Genomic DNA, 17,705 nt, shown 5'->3' with positions numbered 1-17,705 from the left:
AAACATTAAGTCCTCTGTCCTGATGACTCTCCCATGGTGGAAAAATTAATTATAAAACAATGACATCCAAGACTCCTCCCATAATAAATACATTTCTCCTTAAAGAAAGCTTACCTATATTAATGATTATATGTTTTTCATTGGTAAATAACAACATACATTTAAATTAGCTCTTAGATCTTAGATCATGTGCAGCTTTTATTAACACAAATGTGTGGTATGCTTTATAGCATCCTTACTAACTGCCTGGTCGGGGTCATGGTGGTTTAAATTAGGCCACTAGATTGTTTATATTTTAGGAAATAGAGCCAACTAAATTCTTTAGAAAATACAGCAGACAGGTACAGAAAAAAAATAATAACTACGTGAGCTGGATTTTAAAAAATATCTCCGCACACATCTTGTGTGATAAGCTGTCAGAGCAGAATTCACAGACAGTGCTGGCATTTCAGCTCTGTTTTTCACCTTTCGTAGTATTTCTTATATGAAACATGGAGATTACACATAAATAGGTGTGAGGTCGTTTAAGTGACTTAATTTACTTGAAGTAGCAGTGAAAGTCAAACTTAAGGATACTGTATACACAAGTCCTCTTGTCTTCTGTGTATGCCTTATGTGAGTTGTAACACTAGCATGTATGTGGCTGTTATCCTCAGGTGGCCCGACGCACTGGCAGAATATTCTACATGACCAGCTTCCCGCTGGCCCTCCCACTGGCACCATCTGCTCTGCGCCCGCCGGACCGAGACCCCCTGCCCGCAGAGACCCGGCCACCCTCGGCCCGCAGCACCTCCTCCCCATTCAGTGCCCCTCCGGCCTGCCGCACCTCCCCCAAGCAGGAAAACGGAAACCCCCCTACAGGGACAGCTTACGACTCCACTAAAGCTCTCTCATAGAGAATACCATTAAAACGCCGACTGCTTCCCTGTACGGCTGGAGCAGCTCTACAGGAAGGAGACGGACATGGAGAAAAGGGGGATGGGAGGAAGCGGATATCTTTGAACTATTCTTTTCTTCCTTTCATCCCTCCAAAATCGGAAAAAAAGTGAACTTGCGGACTTTTGCGCCGAGGCACTTATAATGTGGCAAGAATTGTACAGATAGAGACTGAAACAATGCTAAGTCTAAACAGCTCCACCCAGTGCAGTGGCTGCGAATAAACCAAATCCAAAGATGAGCAAATGGGGCCTGGAGATGAGACAGGAAGCAGCAGTGTGTGCGCGTGTGTGTGTGCGTTGTGTATGTGCGAGATAAACGTGAGCAGACAGCAGTGCTTCAACGCCATGCCAGAGAGAGTGAGAGAGCCACAGCGTTCTTTCGTGGCAGGCAGACAGACCCTGTCTTTGCTGTGACGAACTCTTGCAGTACCCCGAGCCTTTCAGAGCAGAGAAATCCAACATAAAAGGCCATTTATTTTCCTGTTTTTGTCTTTCTTAATCCAGCTTCCAGCCGTTTCAAATCCCAGTTCTGAGAAACGGAATCATCTTGAGAGGATTAAAAAAAAACACACACAAATGCAGCAAGGAACTCATTTGCTCTTCATCAGTGCAACTATGCATTCCACAGTCCAATACCAAAGATGAATGGACGTGTGGAATTTAAGCTGATAGCTTATTATTGTACAGTTTCTCTAAGTTTACCTGTGACAAATAGAAAAGGTACATAGCTGCTCCCCGGCTCTGTGCAGGGCGTTGAGAATGCAGAGCACTTAACACTCTCATGACCAAAAGCCATCATCCAAAGGAACAGCCAAGAAAAAAAAGACTTTCTGGTTCCTTTGCTCTGTGCTGGTTTGCTGGTTGAGGGTATCTGATCTCCAGATCTGTGGCGTAGACGGTGAATCATTCGGAGGTCACATTTATTACCGTGGGAGAATGTTATGTTGAATTGTACAAAAAAAAACTTGCTTTATAGGAGAATATAGTGAAGGTAACATAAGTGGTACTTTTTGTGAAGTATTGTTGCACGAATTACATTTTTTATTATTATAGAACAAAATGTGACTGACTGACTTGGTGGCACTTTTGTTCAGTTTTTTATTTGCTATGTATTCCAGCTGAAATACTGAGTCCCGATTTCAAATGCTACTTAAGCATATAAATACAAGGAAAAAAATATTTATAGGAAATTTCGTTGTAGGTGGATTGACAAAATACAGTGTATAAATAAATCGTCCTCTAAATGGATCCCAAAGAATAATAACTTTTTTCCTTTGTCTTTGTTGCAGGGAAATGAAAGGCACAAAGCTCTTTATGCAAATGTTTGAAAAATTGTTTTTTTTTTCTCCCTTTTTTAAATGTAAGCAATGAATTAAAATTACGTCTAGATTTTCTGTCTTTGTTTTGCCTTTATCCTATTTTTCTATTCACCAATGGGTGGAATAAATCCTATGGAAAACTTCCAGATGCTTTTCCCTGTATGCCTCCTGAGTAATGTGTTTATTTCCAGCCTCCTCCGCTGCAGTCGGGTTAGGGAGTGGCGCCCGGCTGGACGGTAAATCCCCCGGTCAGGGAGAAAATGGGGTGTGTGTGTGTGTGTGTGTGTGAAGGGGGGTTTCAGGTCAACAGCAGCTGTCAGAGCGTGGAGTACAGTCCCAGGCCAAGGCCTCTGAGACCTCTCTGTCCCACCTCGTTTACAAAACAACTGACCCTCTGGGACTCCCAGCCTTAAAAACTGTCCTGACTGCACGCTGTGACTGTCAGCACCAGGTGCCGTGTGTGATGCCTGGGCTTAGCCTGAGAGCTGTGTAAAGCTGAGTGTCACACAGACACACACATACACACACAGCATGGCAAATTTTCAGTGAAAACAAAGCAGAATTTTCACTAATGCTGTCCAGCTGAGGCTCCGTCTCGGTGTCCCGATTTCAACTTTGTCAGTGCTTCCGAATAACACCTTAATCTAATAGACCTCCTTAAACTGGGGGCTGTGTTAGGGCTGACAATATGGAAACAGACACAAGATCTTAGTCCAGAGTTATATAGCCAACACCTACGCATTAGCCAAGAAACTGGAAAAATACGGAAAATAGTAGCAGGCATTTGTTAATTTTTCATCAACTCCCAGCTTCTTCATCTCCCAGGATTAGAGATTAGGGATGCAACACAAAGATCTAAAATGCAAGTCCAGATTTATGGGACCAGATTACCATTGGCTGTACAGCTATGTCAGTGGTATAGAACCTGAGACGCTCCTTTAATGGGATGAAAATTTTTCACATTTTTCTGAGAACAAGCTAGGACATTCAATAAAAATGACTTGTCTATATATTTTAGATGTTTAAAAGTTGATGACATAGTCTCGATATGTAGTATGTAGCTTCAAAAGGTCTGATCTATATGTGTCCCTTCATGTAAGGTGTTACAATAAGGCAAAAAAAAAAAAAAAAAAAATCAAAAATAGCACAGTATAACTAACTTTCCTCTTGTTTCTAGAACTGTTCCTAAACAATACTGCATTGCCAACCTGGATGTACTTTTGACCAAACGCAATATACATGAAGCAGCCTGGTAAAAAACACTTCTTGTTCTGATATTTTCTACTACATATAGTTCTAAAATCTACAGGCTTTCCTGAACTGAAATACATTTCTCTTTTGCATGTATCTTGATCAGAAGTGAGGTTATAGTGTTTTAAAATCTGGGTACACCCAAAAGTCAAAAGGGAGAATGCATTTAAAGATTCCTGTCTGACTGTGGTGCAGAAGCATCGGAAACATTTTTACAGCCGGTATCCGATTGCAAACGGAATTGATCAAGCTTCTGTTCATTTCAATATGGCATGTAGCTAACCACTGACTTGAGCAAAACGTGACATTCACTGTGTAAGGAACTCACATTTAGCTATCAAAGTTACAGACCAGGGGTTCTCACTTGGTGGACTGCAATCCTGATATGGACCCAACAATGTGTTTTAGAAGACTGAACAGAGTACTTGAAATGGAAAACTGACAATATAGGGTGTCTCAAAAGTCTCCATGCATAGGGGAAAATGAACACTTTTAGCAAAATGTCTTCCAAAATTTTTCATACATAGTTTCTATTATATTTTTCTTCAGATAGCCTTTAATTATGCCTTTGACAAAAGAAGAACATATTGAAATCATTCTCATGGCTGGATCAGGAAGCTGTTGCAAGGTTGTGATGGACTTCAACAGGAAACATGGCAAGCACTTCACACACAACACTCCTGCCAAACTTCTTAACAAATTCAAAAAGACTGGAAGTGTTGCGTACCAACCAGGAAGGGGACGTCCACGAACATCCACTGACGAACGCACAACTGATGCGGTGCTGGCGTACATAATCCACTACATATGGAGACTTTTGGGACACCCTGTAGTTCAGCAACTCTAGTTTTCCAAACTGAACCAACTTTTTCCACAGGAGATACATTGTTGTGGCTTGTTGCAGCAAATCCCATGGATTTATGTAAATTATTTAGCTGAAGGCAGCTCATCAGAGCAGAGACTAGCTACAGGGCTAGAGACATTAGTCCAGAAATGGAAGAGTTTTCACAGACATTCATAGTTTTTTCAATTTAGTTTCCCATCTGGTCTGAGCAGCAAACTGACGGACATGGCTATTTATAAAATAAAAAATGCTGAAGACTAAACCCGAATGGGCTGAGTAGCACGCATTTATTCTCACTGTCAAATTCAACACGTCTCTCTTCTGTTAAGTCCGTGGCGCTAGTAAAAGTGGTAGCTAACCATTAATGCGTACGCATTGAAACGGTAATGGCTGTCACCATTCAGTCATGTTATTTGCTTATAAGGACGTTTATAGGCAAGAAATTTAATTGGACCTTCACAAAATTTAGTTAAAAGGCTAACTGCATTTACAGTTATGTAAACTGGCTTCTTACCAAACATGGTCTTTGCAGAAAGATAGCCTAGGCAAGATTAAAATTAAATAAATCATTTCCACATTGTTTTGGTGAAATATATTTACTGTAAGTTCTAGGTGGAAAAACTCAATTTTGGGCAGAACCCAAACTTTTTTTTTTTTTTTTTGGCGGTTTGCTAGAGCACAGTGTGTGTGTGTGTGTGTATATATATATATATATATATATATATATATATATATGTACATATATATGTACATATATATATACACACTAGGAAGGGGACGTCCACGTGTATATTTTAGAGTCAGAAAATGAGCAAAAAGTAATAATGGTTTTGAACATCAGGTTTTTACATGTTTACAGCATCATATTTTATACCAGAGGGAAATGCAATTTTTAATAACACTGTATATATATATATATATATATATATATATATATATATATATATATATATATATATATATACACACATATACATATACATACATATACATATACATACACATACATACACATACACACACACATACACACACACATACACATACACACACATTATATATATATATATATATATATATATATATATATATATATATATATATATATATATATATATATATATATATATATACACACACACATACATACATACATACATGTATATATGTATATATATGTATATATAGTGTATATATAGTGTTATTAAAAATTGCATTTCCCTCTGGTATAAAATATGATGCTGTACACATGTAAAAACCTGATGTTCAAAACCATTATTACTTTTTGCTCATTTTCTGACTCTAAAATGTAGACAAATACTCACAAAAAGAGAGGCAATGTCATTTTATAACATATTTCACAATATATTGTTAAGACAATACATAATACACGGGTGACAGAGGAACAATATAAAAACATTCACAAAAATGTTCATACTGAACGTCAAATTCTCAAACTGAACAATGCAGTTTACAAACATCTTGTATTTGGCTGTGAAATAGTGAAACTTGACTCCTAAGCGTCCCCATCTGACCTGTGCAAAGAGCCAGATTTACAAATCAATTAAGCAGCTTTCATTTTCATCACAGGATGCGTGCTTGCATCGTGACAAACTGCTTGCCAAGTCACCGAGGCCTTCAGTCTTGGTCTGAAAGCTCGAGGTCTTCGACCATATCCTCGTCTCCTTCTGCCAGCTCCTGCAGCTTCACGCTCGACACCTGCTTGGGTGCTTTACTTTTAGAGCCAGAAGGCCTCTCCTCAGCCTCCTCACTGCCATCTGTGAAGCAAATCAAGACCAGTTCAGAAATGCTGAAGGACACGGATGGCTCTATCTGAGTTTTCCATCAATGTTCACTATTAAGACAACTAATAATAAATCCTAGTGGCATGCAAGTGACTTCCTGAGCTGTGACTTTGCCGTAATGTACGCGCAAGTCATTATACCCAAAAACGTCAACATTTTTTATTATTCCCGTCACATATGAATGTGATGAGTGAGCTGTGTCTCTCCTCTGGGCGGTTGCTGCGAATTTTTCAGGTGCAGCTGCTTTAAACCCTGGCAGAAATGAAAGGCGTCTCACGCTGACACGGTACGAAAGTTCCAGGAGAAGCTTTGAGCCTGAACGCAGAAACGTTCCAGAGGGAACTGCACTTTACAGTGGAGGACTGTGTGCTCCCCTTCACAGGGCTGCACACACACAGCACACCTTAAAACAAACGTGTTACCACTTAAACAGTAGCACCTGGGTTTCTGCATCCCCCACAAGCAAAAGGTTACACCTATAGAAAAGCTCCTGTACTGTATCGTAAACAGCATAGAAACACTGACCTGAATCGTCCTCTCCATCTGAGGCATCATCGTCGTCGTCGTCATCACCACTCATGTCTGACAGATCCTCAAGGCCTTCATCATCATCAGAGTCTGTAGGAAAATCATCAGATTTAAAGTTTAAAAATAGAAGCAAAAACGAAACAGGTCATTAAGACAGACACGACATTGCTGTTATCTCAGCCAATACCACACACATACAAGACTACGAAATAAGCCTTCAGTGGCAAATTTGTTGTTAATCCTGTATGTGTGAGTGAGAGAGAGGGAGAATATTTCTGGGCTTTGAAGTGGGATTTGATTAGCTGCTGCCTGGGAGGTGAGCACGGTGCAGGCGCTGCCTCCCCCTTAATTACCCAGCAGCACCCAGGAGCCAGAGCGAGGCGAGACGAGACGTGGTGAGGGGAGCCAATCTGCAGAGAAGAGCGAAGCACGGCAGAGCACCACGTGTGCGTCGCTGACGAGCAGAGACATGCATCTTAATAGCGCTGTGTATAGGCTGTGTGACGGGCGCGTGGGCTGCAGGAGTTCAATAAAAGTTTAGGAGCAAAACAAGTTCAGGGTATTCGTATGCACAAGAAAGTTACAAAGCCAACAGGCAACCATTCAATTCTTACGCAGGTTTCTGGCATTCTTACGCAGCCTTCTCTGATTGGTCAGAAGGTGTCGATTCTTATTCTATAAACTGCAGCTCTGACAAAAGCAACTCACCGGTTTATATTAATTAATGTTATTGTTTCTACACTAACAGTTGATAATGCCATAAACGCCACAGCAATTGGACATATTTGATTGCAATATGCCTTACAAGAACCACTATGTGTGCTCACTACATGGGCTATATAATGGTGGTGTTGGAAATGTATATGTAGCCTAATATCACTCTAATATACGTATCTTTTAATATATTTAACTGATACAAAATACGTGAAGAGAGTATGGTATATACAGACTTACATTAAGGGACAACAATAGAATGTGGATATCATTAAAAAATTTTTTACATTCAAAAAATTTCATAGTATTCATGTCCCATTTATTCTGAAAACCCTAATGGAAATACATTTTCTTATTCGTGTTTCAAAATCAGCACTAGTCATAATGTCCAAAATCACAAATAAATGCATCCCATCATGGCACTCTGAATCATTTACATTTACATTTACATTTATGGCATTTGGCAGACGCCCTTATCCAGAGCGACTTACAATAGTGATTATAATCAAAATTGATTATAAAACTCATATTAATAAGGAAAACATGAAGTGAAAACAGTGGCATGTCACTTGCTTGTAAGGAGGCAAGGCAACAGCAGGACACATGATGTAGGTCTGAAGAATCAGATAATCAGCACTGGCTTCTACCAGAGCAGTCTTAAGATCAGCGATTACAGCAGTCTTTTAAGATTATTACTTGTCAGCCTGTACGAGATGATCCCAATAAAATCTTGGCCAAATTTTACAACAGAGCGCGATAACGTTTTATCTGATGTCAGACTGTCAGATAACATGATAAAGACGCTCTAACCATGGATCTGTGATTAAACAAAATATTCCATAGATCATCAATCACTGCAATTCGGGATTGTGTAGAGAAAGGGGTTACATAATTAGAAATCCAAGCATCGAGCACCATAGCAGCAAACACACTCTGAGGTTTTAATTAAAAATTCAGACACTTCCAGAACTTTGTCACTGGCTATCTTGGAGTAATGCCCAGGGCACACTATATGACTTTCAAAATCTCTGAATTACTGACACTAAACAATTTTAATCATTTGCTATCTGTAGTTTTGTGGATGTGGCAGTGTGCCCGCTACATGATCGCTTGCAGATGAGGTATCCATGCTCCACGATCTTTCACCTGGAGAGGTTCCTGCTAAAGTGCTCCTGATCCCAAAATCCCACATTCTCATGAAAATAAACATGGGAGCACTTGCTCTGTGGACTTCATGGCTTTGTCACTGTTTGGTCAGAACAAGAAAATGAGAAATATGAGAAAAATATGAGGGAATAATCTTTGAGGAAACTCTGACAGTCAGTATTGTCTGTTCTGCAAAGAGAACTAGAGGTACAGTGCAAAAAAACAGCTATTTTTTATACTCAGTACCGCCAGGAATCATTGTGTTTGTGGCATGTTTGTTTTTATTTATCCTAACAACCAACTGGGTGTGATATACTGCAGACAAGCCCCAAAATTATTTGGCGTCTGGGAAATTGGGGGTAAAATTGCGTAGTGTGCACTAAGCTTAACAGAGAGAGAAGGACAGAACAAGATTGACCAAAATATCAAATCAAGATCTACTGGAGTGTGAATATGTAACTGATAAAATGTAAGTGGTCTTCATATAACCCAGCATTCCCCTGTTATAGGAGAAACTCTGTGGGAAGCAAACAAGGCGATGTAAACAACTTGATGCAACTAAACAAAGTGGGGAAAATGTAAGCCTCAAAGAACTGAGGCTCATCTTACAACCACAAACAGAGACCTCAGGCTATCTCCTACATAGTCTGCCTCAAAATGATCTTAAATATTTAGAATGTATACGAAAGAGTGCTTAAATAGCTCCTCTTTGTATCTGCTGTACTGAGGATTCCAATCGGTGTCCTTCTTAGCTCTTCCCTCCTCTAGCCATCATGTTGGCACCCGGCGGCGGCTTGGCCAGTGGTGCCAGTCGCTCACTCCAGGAGTCCCCACACGCTTTAATTGCTGTCAGGAGCCCCACTGCAACATTTTCTCACACAGCCTGGCTCTTGCCTTTCCATTTCCCCCCACCACAAAGGCGCTAACACACTGATAAGTGGTGCCTAGCCTGACACGATCCCAATCAAATGTAACTGCTTAAGCTGTGAATAAAAAAAAAAAAAAAAAAAAGGACATTTAATGCTACCATATAAATGTTTAAGCCTGATATAATGGACTTGGGGAAAAAAAAAAAAAGAAAAAGAGTGCTACTTCCTGGTCTAAGGGGTGAGGGTATGGGGCCAGTTAAATCTTGTGTGGAGGGAGCGACCGCTAACGTCTTTCCAGTCAACTGTTTTGAATTACAAACCCCCACTGGGATCCAAGCCTGCAAAAAGAAAATCGCTTCCTGCAAAACCGTGTGAGAGGCGAGAGAGAAAGACAGAGAGGGAGAGAGAAGCACACTGAGACAGTTGTCCAGGCGTTGTGAAGACTCTGCACAATGAATAGCAGATGTTCATTGTGAAGAAATCTCGATTCAAACTGCCTCCCACCTATACGGGACTTTTTACGCGGCTGTCGGACCGTAAGCTGCAGAATTTGGCAAGGACGGCGTTTGGCCGACACATGACCCAGCACGGAACTCTGGATTTGGTGGGGTTAAAGGGAGGAGGAGAGGAGAGGAAAGGGCAGACAGCTGGACTGCTCTACAGACTACACACACACACACACACACACAGACCGCTGGAGAGGAAGAACATACTAAAAAGATGGAAAATCTTCCTCACGTCTGAAGTTTGATATTAGCAGCGCTCCTCTTTATGTCAGCCAATGAGAAAAGTATTCTTTTAGACTTTTATGTTAAAAAATATTAAATATATACATGTTTATAGACATTTGATCTCCCAAACTTAAAATATTAGCTAATAGATAAACTGAGACGAAATTAAAAAAAAAAAAAAAAATTCAATGTAATCTACAGTGGCTTTAGAAAGTACTTAGATCTTCACTTTTTCATCTTAGATTAGTCATACTCTAAAAACAATTAAATCCCTTTTTTCCTCCATCAATCTGCAGAAAATCCAACATAGTGAAATGTTTATATTGTTTTTTTCCCCCTTTTTGCCTGGTTTGGAAATTTATTAAATATAACATTTGAATGGCCAAATTTACAGAAGTATTCAGACCCTTTATTCAGTACTTTGTTGATGCACATTGAGCTTGATGCTACAAGCTGGACACACATGGCTTTGACAATCTCCTATTTCTCTCTGCAGAACCTCTCATGCTCAGGCTGGATGGAGAAAGTTACACTACCACTACTTCAGGTCTCTACAGAGATGTTCAATTGGGTTATGGCTGGACCACTCAAAGACATTTACTGACTTGTCCTGAAGCCACTCCTGTTATGTCTTGGATGTGCAGTTCGGATTATTGTCATGTTGGAAGCTGAACCTTTGCTCCAGTCTGAGGTTCTGAGTGGCCTTGAGCAGGTTTTCCTCAAGGATGTCTCTGTACTTTGATCCGTTCTGATCTTTTCTCCTGATCCTCAAGTCTCTCAGTCCCTGCTGCTGAAAAACATCAGGTGATGAGAGATGCCTGATTTCCTCCAGATGCAGCATTTGGCATTCAGAACTCAATCTTGGTTTGACCATCTGACCACAGAATCATGGCCCAATTCCCCTTTAGGTACATTCTGGCAAACTCCAAGTGAACTATCATGTGCTTTTTCCTGAGGCTTCTGTCTGGCTCCTCTGCCATAAAGGCCTGATGGGAGAACGCTGCAGAGATCTCCCAGGTTCTTGGTCACCGTCCTGAATAAAGTCCTTGTACCTGCTTTGTTTGGCTGGATGACCAGATCCAAGAAGAGTTTCAGTGGCTCAAACTTTCTCCCAGCCATTTTGAAGGCACTTTTATAAAGTCAAAATTGGTGTTTTACTGTCACAAAATTACTGACAATTTAATGGAGAAACAGACTAAGCGACAAACTTCCCCCATACTGCCACTAGTTTGAAAATTTACAAAAACACACACACAAGCTATGTTTGTGCTAGTGCTTAAACAAGTAGAACTTGGTGCCAACAGCCTCGATGGGGATGCCTCCATCGCCAACAAGTCTAGCCCTTCTTGTTACTAATTCCTATGCCTGAAATACCCTTAAAATATATTTCAAACAGGAAGGAAGCTACTGAAGAAACTAAGAACTATTTCAGACATCTGGCCTTGCTGTGACCTTGCCCCTGTTTAGATCAATTCCAAAATCTAATCTAAGTCCACCTGTAGGTTACAATAATAATTCCATATAAATCCTACAAACATTTAACCTCTCGTTTGTGAGATATTGCGATAACAAGAACCTCGCACAGATGCACGGAAAGACGGACAAACCAAAAACATAATGCCTCCACCACCAAAAAAGGAAACTTACTACTACTATATATAATGTTTCTTACTTGGACTTGAGCTACATTTATAGGTAAGCTTCCCAGAAGAAGAAGAAGTAGGGAAAAAAAAAAAGTGGAAAGTGTTGTTTCCTTTAAAAAGCAACCATTCTGAAGGGCCCTTTTAAGTAAATGCTTTTCATCACTTCAGTTTGAAACAACCTTATAAATAGCTAGCTTAAGAATGAACTGCAGCAAGTCTCTGACAGCATGGCTTGCTCTTGGCTTTGACGTGTACTGTCAGCTGTGGGACATTAAACGGACAAACGTGCTCTTCCAAATCATGTCCAATTAACAGAATTTACCACAGATGAACTTTAATCAAATAGTAACTTCTCAAGAATGATTACTGGAAATAGGAAGCACCAGAGCTCCATTTTGAGTGCCAAAGCAAAGAGTCTGAATAATTATGGAATTATGGAAAATAATTAAAAAATTTTTAATAAAAAAATAAAAACAACCTTGGTAAAGCCTGTTTATGCCTTTTAATTAGTGTATTTTTTGCAAACTAAGGGGGAAACAAAAATTAATTTAATTCATTTTACGATAAGGCTGTAACGTAACAAAGTGAGAGGAAAAAAAAAAACTAAGGGGTTTGAATACTTTCTATATGTACCCAACTCTCTCTCTCTTCTTGACCTACCAACTGCCTATTCTATGCTCCAGAAAAATTGCAAACTCTATCAGCTCACATTCTCAATTTTCTCTGAATTGTATTGTTAACTGTATTATAAAGGTTCACGTAGATCTAGACCTACACCTGAGTTATAAATTTTAAATTTATATCCAATTTATATACTTTTGCAAAGCTGACAATGTCTACTGTTAAAAGTGCTATACAAATAAATTGACCCAGGGTCCTCTCATGACTGACCCAGGAAAAAGACACAGGAACAGAATAAGGCTGAAAATGTGAAACTCACAGCATATGTACAGCAGACTGAGTTATGACCTAAGGAATCCCCCTAACACCTGTGGAAATCAATTCATGCCATTGTCTCAAGTCTACCACCGGTGTGTGTATCAGCGTCTGAAACCTGTGTGTGAAAGTGCTGTGTCCTTGAACAAAGCCCTTAACCTCCAGCTGCTCTGCCATCTCTCCCCTATCAGACACTGCTGTGGCTTTGTGAGGAAAGAAAGAGGAGTGTGTTAACTTGCCAGCCTGAGCTGAAGATGAAATGTAAAACTATTACCTTTACGCTTTTGCATGAGTTCACCACTGTCTGAATCGCTGTCTGACTCGAAGAGACCCTTGAATTCTTTCTTGTCTTCTTTCTTCTCTTGGATCTTCTTGCGCTTGATTTCAGGGAGGTTCAAGTCTTCCATCTACACAAAAATGGTTTAAATTGACACATTTAGAGAAGCTTGAAGAAAACTTCATAAGTGGTAACACAAAAAGCACAATTAGGCATCACTTGGGTAATAGATTCTTTTTTTCCACATTAAGTTTAATGCTTGATTAGAATAATGGCATCTGGATTGGAATAGTGTTTTTAATAACTAAGCTTTTTCTTTCCACGTCTGACTTCGTTTTATTTTCTAGTTCGTTTCCCCCCCAAAGACCCGTCAAATGACCTGTTATCCAACTAACATGGACGATAGGAATGGGTTATAGAGATTCTCAAATACTTCCACCAGGGTAAATATGTATGGAATAAAACAACTGGCATGTTATTATAGGAAAATATTCAATGATAGAGTGGTGTGATGCCAGAAGTTGATTATTTTCCCAAGAACAGCACTTTCCAAAATGTGTTATTCCACTTACACCAAGGCGATTTGCCAATGATTATTATTTTTTTTATTTATTAATGAACACCACATTATACTTTTTAATCGATTTATAGATAAATTTAATGTTGAGGCACAACAGGAACTAACTTGTCTCATGGACATCACATTACAGCAACTAAAAAGAGCTGTTCCCTCACCAGCCTCCCTTTTTTTCATTTTTTTTTAATAATAATAATAATTTTAAAAAAATGCAGATTGTCGTTTTACCAAGAAACGGCACAGTGCAGCTTGTCCTAACAACAGTGGTGGAAAAAATAGTACAGTTTTACCTTTGACTGTTACAAAGCACTGACACTGGAGACTCCTTCCAAAAATAGTAAATAAACATCTTTCAGAAGACTTCACCATATCAACGATTATACATTTTTTCTTTGTTTGCTTTGGTTATGTGGTTATATGCTTTTGGTTATGAGCTGTTACTACACAAATAATAATGTGTAAGAGCAAGCGCATTAATATAAACCTGTGCTGTCTCAATCACATTCAAGAACAGATTCAACAGCATTATGGTATAAAGTTGTTTTTTTTTTTTTAATGAACGCTTGTAAGGAGCTTATACTGATCCACTTATTTAAAAAAAAAAAAAAAAAAAGAAAAAAAAGAAAAAAGATGAAATCTGAGAGTGCTCATCTGTGTCTATGTGTGTGTGTAGCTTTTCAGAAGTGCTATGATGGAGGTGGCGGCAGGCAGCTCCAGTGGCATGAGGAGGAGAGGGAGGAGGGAGTAATCAGATCCGGGTGTGGGGGCTCTGGATCAAAGCCTGGGCCGCAGCCCTGAGCACTCTAATACTCTTCCTGCATCCCTCGCTCTCCCCATCCGAGCCTCCTCCGCCAATCTGCCGCTTCCCCGACGCCAACACTCCGCCTGGTGTCATCTCCATTATCGCCTTATGGACGCGCTCCAACTCCAGCACGCTCTCTCTCACTTACTCACACACACACATACACAGGCAGGAGGTGGTGTGTGATACATTAAACTGCTGCTATACTTGGAAGGTTAGGTTACTGTATCTTTGTTTCCTGTGGGACTTGAATCTTTCTCTTCATCTTACATATAAATAAATTTAAGTGCAGCTGATATTGTGACTTCTTACACACATGACAGAACACCATGCCTGCCAGGAGCCATGTTGCTTTAAACTGGTGTGTGATCATACATAGTACTTACGCTATGGTTTAGTAACACTTACTCTCTCTTTGCCTGAGATCTCTAGTTGAATCTCCTTTTCTCGTAACTTCTTCCACTGGCTGTAGTACCTGGTGAGAGGAGTTCCTTCTTCTGCAACCTGCTTCTCCCATGCCGCCTGCCACATACAAACACAATGAAATATGCACACAGTGCTGTGAAAAAGAATTTGCCCCCTGCTGATTTAATTAAGTATTGTATTGTTGTCAGACTGAATTGTTTCAGAAATTTAGACAAGAGAAAAAACTGTAGACCAGGAACTGTTAACTGGACCAGATGTGGAAGTATTTCACCAGATCAAACATTATATATATATATACAAACTGACTGCAGCCAGCTTGGCTTCTGTAGCTGAATTCAGCTCATCATGACAGAGACTAGCTATTGAGAAAGGGAACTTTCCAAACTTTCAGAGACTTTTTTCCCCCGTTTACCTTTTCTCTTCTGATTAGTGAAGTGAGGACATGACCAGCAAAGTGTGCCTTGCTTCAAGTTCAAAACAGATGTGTCTCAGGAAAAAATGTATTATTTTATTTTTATCTTTAATACAGGCAGTCAGATATAAAGCTGGGACAAAGTAAGGCCCTGCACATTAACATGAGGATATACAGGTTGCTCACTTGGCTAAATGAGCCATGTCAATTTTTTTTTTTTTTTTTTTTAACAAGACCTTTGTAAGGAAGGATTTTTGTATAACAGGATTTTCACAAATTTTAGTTTGACATCCTTAATTTAGACAAAGAGAACCTGAATAAATACAATATAATAATAAAAAAAAAAAACTATTTCACTTATGAACGAAGTTATCCAACACCCATATCACCCATGTGAAAAAGTAATTTCCCACTTAAACTTAAATGGTGGTACCTGTAGCAGCAATAATCACACATTGTGGAGGACCTTAGCCCACTCTTCTTTGCAGAACTTCTAGTTTGATCTCTAACAGTTTTAAGTCGGGACTCTGAAAATACCACTCCAAAACCTTTTTATTTCCATTTATCCAGTCGGATGTGGACGTGCTTTTGTGTTCTGGATCGTCTCACTTGCAACAGAGAGAGATGACCAGACATTCCCTTACAAATTTTTGTGCACAGAGCAAAATTCCTGCAAGTCGTCCAGGTCCTGAAGCAGCCACCATCACCCCATCAACACTATGTTTCACCATTTGCATGACGTTTCTACTGCGAAATTCAATTTGCTTTATGCCAGACCCACGTCATCCAAAACGTCCACTTGTGACTCATCTGTCATTTGAATGTTATTTTAAAAGGCTTGGGGAGCATTTGTGAAACAAGCATTGATGTTTTTCTTGGTTACCAATGGTTTCTGCCTTACTACTCTCCCATGAACCCCATTTTGGCCCAAGCATTTCTTTTAGTGTGGCGTCATGAGCGCTGACTTTAGTTGAAGCTCCAGAGGCCTGCAGTTCTTTGAATGTTCTTCTGGGATCTTTTGTGATTTCCTGGATGAGTTGTTGCTGTGTCCTCAGGAAAAATTTTGGCAGGCTGACCACTACTGGGAAGATTCTCTATGGTTCCTAGTGTTCTCCATTTGGAGATAATGGCGCTCACTCTGCTTTGTTGGAGTCACAGAACATTAAAAGAGCTTCGTAACCCTTTTCAGAATTTATATTTTAACTTTTTTTTTGCCAAAATATCTTATGGAATTTCCTGTAACTGTCTAAGGCTCAATTAAATTTGGCTAGTTGAGTAACCAAGGGGACAATTACTTTTTCACACGGGTCATATTATGCGTACTTTTGCATAACTCCTTAAAAGAAAAAGAATTAAAAAAAATGTTTTTAGATGAGTCATGTTGTCTTTGGTAATAATAAATTACCTAATCCTGCATGCCCTTTTATAGGCAGTAAGTAAATTATTTTTCATAACACTTAAACAAAAAACATTCCAAACATACTCGAAAGCAACAATTTATAAAATTTTATGCAAATAAAAGTTGATATGACCCATGGTCTGGGGAAAACAGGAGGAAATATAATGCATACTAGCACTGGTGTTGTCATATAATTTAAATTCAAACAGATATATTTCAGTGTGAAGTGACCTTGATTATTCTCAAAGCTATAAAAAAAAAGATGGTAAGATTGAATGGAATTGTGGGGGAAAAAAAAGTAATAAGAGTGTAGGGTTGGAGAGAGAAGCCAGACCAGAACATTTCTCTCAGCCTACCTTTAAAGGTCTTTGTGGAAGATATTGATCAGGTCAAATAAGATTTTCTAACCTCCAAATTCAATAGACCCTAATAGATCTTGGCTTCCGTCATCAGTTATTGAAACTTATTTATTACAATTTGCGGTGGTTTGTAGGGCAGTGAAAAATGAATAGAGCATAATAAAGAATGAAATATCCTTCTTCATTAAAAAAAACACTCCAAAAGTAGCACAAATCCTGAAAAACTATCTTCTTGAACTGAGTATCAAGTTAAAAATAAACTACAAAGAAATGGACAACACCATGTCTCAATCGTTTAAAAAGATCTACAATGACTTACGGCTTAAACGCTTCATTTAAAACAAACAAACAAACAAAAAAAAACCCATAGCACCGTCCAGAAATGCTAGAATAAATAAGACCATGGGAGAACTTGTCCAGCAGGAGGAGTGGCACAAGCAGGGAAGGAGGGTGGGGAAGATGGCCTTAATTAAATTTCAGCTGTTTGCTGGACAGATCACCAGGGCAGCGTGCCAGGCAGACGTCCTGTTACAGTGGCGCAGAGAAGGTTGGCTTGCCAGTCCAGCTACTGAAGGACATCGCTCCTGCCGCCCAGAGCCGGCGACAGACGCACCCGGCGCGGTGCCACGCTGTCTGCCAGCACAGAGCTGCCGCACCCCCTCCACTCGCCTCCAGAGTCTTCTACATTACAGCGGGGGAGGGAGGAAGAGAAATAGAGAGAGGGGGAGA

At 39.7% G+C, this 17,705-nt stretch overlaps 2 protein-coding genes across 6 annotated transcripts in view; one reads left to right on the top strand and one right to left on the bottom strand.

The window, feature by feature from the left end:
- The window catches only part of samd11 (sterile alpha motif domain containing 11), a 59,146-nt gene extending 56,727 nt beyond the window's left edge, over window positions 1-2,419 (top strand). For all 4 annotated transcript variants that reach the window (XM_026921218.3, XM_026921219.3, XM_026921217.3 and 1 more), the window contains exon 13: window positions 657-2,419. In XM_026921218.3, the coding sequence (XP_026777019.3) occupies window positions 657-896 (240 nt within the window). In that variant the 3' untranslated portion in view covers window positions 897-2,419. The remainder of the gene's footprint in view (window positions 1-656) is intronic.
- A 3,263-nt stretch (window positions 2,420-5,682) lies between these two features.
- noc2l (NOC2-like nucleolar associated transcriptional repressor) overlaps window positions 5,683-17,705 on the bottom strand; it is a 38,727-nt gene continuing 26,704 nt past the window's right edge. For both annotated transcript variants that reach the window (XM_026921233.3, XM_034312117.2), the window contains 4 exons: window positions 14,789-14,902; window positions 12,999-13,131; window positions 6,683-6,775; window positions 5,683-6,130 (listed from right to left, as the gene is read on the bottom strand). In XM_026921233.3, coding sequence (XP_026777034.2) covers window positions 5,991-6,130; window positions 6,683-6,775; window positions 12,999-13,131; window positions 14,789-14,902 — 480 coding nt within the window. In that variant the 3' untranslated portion in view covers window positions 5,683-5,990. The remainder of the gene's footprint in view (window positions 6,131-6,682; window positions 6,776-12,998; window positions 13,132-14,788; window positions 14,903-17,705) is intronic.

This window comes from Pangasianodon hypophthalmus, chromosome 16 (assembly GCF_027358585.1).
Source record: "Pangasianodon hypophthalmus isolate fPanHyp1 chromosome 16, fPanHyp1.pri, whole genome shotgun sequence".
Taxonomy (NCBI): domain Eukaryota; kingdom Metazoa; phylum Chordata; class Actinopteri; order Siluriformes; family Pangasiidae; genus Pangasianodon; species Pangasianodon hypophthalmus.
The sequence above is the reverse complement of the archived record's forward strand: the minus strand, read 5'-3'. Positions and strand labels throughout refer to the sequence as shown.